General features: G+C 34.8%; 1 protein-coding gene across 3 annotated transcripts in view; it reads left to right on the top strand.

Moving 5' to 3' along the window:
* Nucleotides 1-4876, top strand: part of NOX4 (NADPH oxidase 4) — a 165916-nt gene extending 161040 nt beyond the window's left edge. For 2 of the 3 annotated variants that reach the window (XM_003780833.3, XM_012801130.2), the window contains one exon: nucleotides 3960-4876. In XM_003780833.3, coding sequence (XP_003780881.1) covers nucleotides 3960-4080 — 121 coding nt within the window. In that variant the 3' untranslated portion in view covers nucleotides 4081-4876. The remainder of the gene's footprint in view (nucleotides 1-3959) is intronic. The other variant, XM_003780834.2, reaches the window with a different exon arrangement.
* Nucleotides 4877-5861: the final 985 nt, after the last annotated feature.

Genomic DNA, 5861 nt, shown 5'->3' on the forward strand with positions numbered 1-5861 from the left:
TTTTTTTTTTTTTTTTTCATTTTCTACTTTTCTTTGGATTAATTGAATTTTTTATGATTGTTTTCTTCTTCAATATTAACATATTAGCCATAATTCTGTGTTTGTTTGTGTCCTATTAGTAAATGCTTTGAGCCATTGATTCATAAACTACATTGGTTGTACACTCAACTGGAAACTAGTTAGAACAGCAAATTCTTGAGCCCTATCCAAAATCTTCCAAATCAGAAACTCAAGGGATAAAGCCCACCTAGCTATCTGTGTTTTATGACATCCTTAAAATAATCGTGATAAAGCCAAAATGGAGAAACTTTTTTCTAGGCTTACATTGTACACCATTAGCTTATCATAGTCTTCTTGAAACAATCCTAAACCTCTTCACATACCTCCATCCCTCTGTCCCTTTTGCTATTGATGCCATTCATTGTACCTATATGTAAGAGATCTGATAATTAAGTTTGTGAACTCAGCCTAGAAAAAGTGCTGTGTACCTCATTGCTGACTATCACTATGGTCACCTTTAAAGTACCTGTCTTGGGAAGCTAACTACTGACACAAGTTCCTACTCCACCCTTCAAAGCAAGTTTGGGAGTCTTTTACTGGAATGACTATCAGAGCTGTCATCCTATGAAGACTGAAAATTAAGATCATGAACTTGCCACTCGGCGCATACATTGGCAGCACTGTACGAACAACTCAGTAAGATCTGTTTCCTGTTTTCGTGTGCCATTCTACAATATCTCTGATGGTCATTCCAGAAAACGAGTACTTTGAAGGTGACACTTTGAAGGTGACCACAGTAATATGTAGGAAAAAGGTATGTAGCACTTTTTTCTAGGATGAGTTCGTAAACATAATTGGCCTCATATGCTTTAAACTTCATTCTTCTATTATTTTTGCTTGTTTTAAACATCAATTTGATGGTAAAGAGATTAGAAGTTAGACAAATATACATCTTATATTTACTCACAGGTTTACTATTTGGTGCTCTTCATTCCTTTGAGTAGATCAAATTTCCATCTGATTTTATTTTCCTTCTTTCTGATTTCCTTTACTATACCTTATACTGCTGTGTAGTAAATTCTTTCAGCTTTCATTTATTTGAAAAGTTCTTATTTCATCTTTATTTTTGAAAGACATTTTTATTTAGTATAAAATTTGCTTGTTATAGAATAGTTGACATTTTATTTTAGTTTTCAGTTCTTTGAAGCATTGCTTTCTAACTTACATAGGTTATGACAAGAAGTTCACTTTTGTTCTTATCTTTTAAATTCTGTTTATAATTTCTCATGGATCTTTCTCCTCTATATGTTTTCTCCCAGTCCTCACTGGTTTTCAGCATTTTATCATTAGTTTCCTTACTGTAGGTCTATTCACTCTTTTTTTTTTTGGTCCCAGTCTTCATTCTCTGTAAGTTTCAATTTTCTGTCTTCAAGTTTGCTTACCTTTTCTTTTGCAGTACCTGTCCTTTTCTTAACCCATCCACTGTATTTATCATTTCAAGTATTGCATTTCATCTCTATAAGTTCTATTTGGGCCTTTTAAAAATTCTTCCATTTATCTTCTCTTTGACTATATAAAGCATATATATCATCATTGTTTCCGTGATCATGTCTGATAATCTTTTTATCTCTGTCATTCTTGTCCTGTTTCTATGAAAAGATCTGACTTTTTGTATTAGTTTGTGAGGGCTACCATAGCAATGTACCACAGACAGGTAAACTGAATGACATAAATTTATTTTCTCATAGTTCTAGTGTCTAGAACCCCATTCACAACCCCATTTTCACCTTATGTGTTCACATTTATTCATCTTATAAAGACTCTAGTAAAACTGAGCTAGAGCCTACCCTGATAGCCTCATTTTATCTTAATCACCTCTTTAGAGGGTGTCTCCAAATATAGTCACCTCCTGAGCTACTGGGAATTAGGGCTTCAACACGTGAATTTGATTGTGAAACAATTCAGCCTGTAGCACTCCTAATTATAGCTCATATTGTCTTGTTTGTTGCATTCCTGGTAATTTTTGATCAAATGATATATATTTGTAACTTTGAATATTAGATGCCAAATTTTAATTTATTCTTGTCAAAGGTGTTGGACTTGCTTTGGCATGCAATTGTGTTACTTGGGTTCAATTTGATCTTTGCAAGACTTGCTATTAAGAATTGTGGTATATGTATACCATGGAATACTATGCAGCATTAAAAAAAATGAAGACTTTACCTCTTTTATGTTTACATGGATAGAGCTAGAAAATATTCTTCTTAGTAAAGTATCTCAGGAATGGAAAAAAAAATATCCAGTGTACTCAGTACACACTCACAATTGCATGTGAAAAATGAAACACAACTATAGCCTAGGATAAAGAAGGGAAGGGGAGGGAGAGGGGAAAGGAGGGGGGTGGGTCGGTGGAAGGAGGGTCGGTAGGGGGACCACATCTATGGAGCATACTGCAAGTACATGTTGGATCTATCAGGGGTAGAAAATAAATGTCTTAATCCTGCAATTGGGTAAAAGTGGTGAAGGTTATGTTGTTTAATAGGTAGTAAGCATTCCAATTTGTACAAACAATCAACACATTGAATCCTATAATGGCATAAATGTATTTATGATCTATGTATTAAAGACTTAATAATAAAAAAAAAAGTTTTGTTAATGCAGTTCCAGAGCAGCTTTTAGTTTAAGGCTCATTTTACCAACATCTCTTTCCTTTTTAGATAAGGTGATACTTATACTTTTCTAAGACTACTAACCATTTCCCCCTTATATTATAGAACTTTCCATTCCAGTTTGTGGAATACAAGTTATGAGCAGCTCTGTGCAGACTCTGGCTATTCTTTGGTCTGTTGATTCTTTTCTCACATGAGCAGATTATTAATAAGCCAAAATTTGAGTGCACCTTTCTAGAGATTTCCAAAACTTCTTTCTACAGATCCCTCCTCCTCTTTCATATTCTGCTCAACAAATTCTAGCTGGTTTGGACTCCATAAACTCCATTCGTTGAACTCATGGAGGCCACCAGTCTGCTTGAGTTTCTCCTGTCTGTGCTATAGCATATATTAAATGTATATGTATAATAAAAATTCTTAAAAACATTCTTTCAAACTAGCAATGACTTTTCTCTCTCTTTATTCATCAATGCTCATGCAAATCCATGTGGAATGTTAGAAAAATATATATACAGTATCTATTAATAATAAAAGAAGAATTGACATGGTTCAGCATGGGCTACACATCTAGTCATAAGTCACTTGTTTAGCAATTTACATCTATCAGTTGCTGCTCTTGATAGGGCTTCTGATTTCACCAATGGCATGTACCAAAAATACCAAACAGATTGATCAGTCACTGCCCAATAATAAGTAAATTTTTGCTCATAGTTACATTCTTTGAATTATCCTGAATTCTAGTATGAAAAGCATAAGGTAAATAAAACATATTCCTGTTGGTTGTTTACATTTGGAAATTATTAGGAACTTTTTTCAATATGTCAAACAGCAAGAAATTAACTGTGTTAACAACTTAAACCCAAAGTCCCCAACCTCTAGGCTATGGACTGGCACCAGTTTGGGGCCTGTAAGGAACTGGTCCCCACAGCAGGAGGTGAGCTGCTGGCAAGCAAGGGAGGCTTCATCTCTATTTCTAGCCACTCCCCATTGCTGTATCACGGCCTGAGCTCTACCTCCTGTCAGCTAAGTGGCAGCATTGGATCCTCCCAGGAGGAGGAACCCCACTGTAAACTGCCTGATAATCTGAAGTGGAGATGTAATCCACTTGAATCATCTTGAAACCATCCCCTTGCCCCTTGGTCAGTAGAAAAATTGTCTTCCACGAATTCAGTGCATGATGCCAAAAAGGTTGGGGACCACTGTCTTAAACCATGCTTCTGAAGCATGCTTCTTGTCATGCTTTGCCTAATTTTCCACCTAATTTTCTATTTCCTCCCCCTCTCTTTCCAGGAAAACAGTTGGTGTTTTCTGTTGTGGACCCAATTCCATTTCCAAGACTCTTCATAAACTAAGTAACCAAAACAATTCATATGGGACAAGATTTGAATACAATAAAGAATCATTCAGCTGAAGACCTTTCTCATGAGCCAGGAGTCTAAAGATGGAATGAGTGCAATTTCTAAGACTGTGCAACTCAGCTGAGTCAAACAGCTATGTTGTGCCAAAGAGTAGCAAGGTTGTCTTATTTATGATTATTTAAAATGGAAATGCAGAAAATGTGGCAAGATGAAAGGTCATATTAAATGTTTAATCTGGAAACCAAAGAAGCCCCAAAGAACATTTGATGTGATGATTCACTTTTCAATCCTCAAATTAAAAGAAAACTATTAGATGCACACTGTTGATTTTTATAGCAGATTCAAAAACTCTCTAGTGAGGAACTGAATTCACTCACTCTGAGGCTTATAGCCATGGTCCTCTTTAAATTGTTTTTGGTTGAACCAATGCAAGATTGAACAAAATTAAAAATTCACTGAAACTCAGATTGCATTTCCTATGTTGTATATAAACAGAATAGCTTTAGCTTGGAAAAGCTCCAGGCAAATGTATTAAATGTTTGAAAATGCACCACAGGACTCTGTATTGGTACGGGTAGATAAGATATCTAATCTTTTTCACTGCTTATACTAAAACTTGTTGTCTGTAGACTATATGCTGACTGAACTGTGTGCAGGTGTTAATATCATATCTATTTTTAATATCTTTCTTTATTCCTTTTCCTCAAGGTAAATATGCCCTCCCTGAGCATGCATTAGGCATGATGATTTAATAGGCCCTTGTTTGTTAACAATTTATTTAGTCTGTTGCTATTGCATAGTATTGAAAATATCACTAGCATAAATTATAAAGGGACATATATGTGAATAGTTCTTTTTTCCTTTTTAGGCATTTTGGCTTCTATATTTTTTCCACTTTTTCCCAGACACAATTTATTTTAGGTCATAGCTTTTTAAGATGCTCTGTTTAAATTGCACTTTGAGAACAAAGGGCATCATGTCAGTCAGGAGGCACTGAGATATAAGATTTCCCTAACTTCTTACACATTGGTTTATGATGGAGATGTCAAAAGTGTAGTTACACTTCTGAATAGCAAAACCTGTATCTTACTATCTACACAGGAAGAAGTACTTCATTACTTGTTTAGATTTAAGTTCAGAGTTAAGAATACTATTGTTGCACTGCTTGGAGTTTGCACAGGGAATTATGGGTTTAAAGTCACTGCTGAGACCACACTGTATAATCCTATCAGTTTATGTGCCCTGGCTATTCTGTTCTTGGTTCAGAGGAAAAAACCCACATTACTACCTTAAGAATTAAGGTATTCATATAATTTAGTGATTTTGTTTAGTAGATATTTATCAATTAGTAGGTATTTAACAAATATAACGCATTGCTGAAATCAGCAATGGGACTTGCCTTGCCACATATAACATGATAGATGCTACTGTTATTTTTTGCTACAATTCACCATTAGCAGCCAAGCATGCTAAATCATGCAGCATTGAATGACCATAAGCACATTTACTTGTAGGTATTTCTTTCTTTCCTTGGAATTCATTCTTCTTCCTTCTGTGGAAAGAAGGTGAGTCAGAAAAAAAGTAATGGAAAAAGTGCAATACTTCTGCAGATTTTGCTCTGAAAGCATATTTAATAACCAGTACATTTTGGAGACACCTTTTAGGTTAAAAAGAGTTTTCATAAAAACTCATGACAGAAATAACTAGTAAAAGGAAATTTGAGTTAGTCCAGGCTTAATGTGCAATACTGACATTTTTCTTACCATAATTTATTTATGTGATTACATTAGCACACTTAATTTCAACCCAGATAGAAGACTTTTCAAAAACTAAA

The sequence above is a fragment of the Otolemur garnettii genome, unplaced genomic scaffold, assembly GCF_000181295.1.
Source record: "Otolemur garnettii isolate 467f Iridium unplaced genomic scaffold, OtoGar3 scaffold00001, whole genome shotgun sequence".
Taxonomy (NCBI): Eukaryota; Metazoa; Chordata; class Mammalia; order Primates; family Galagidae; genus Otolemur; species Otolemur garnettii.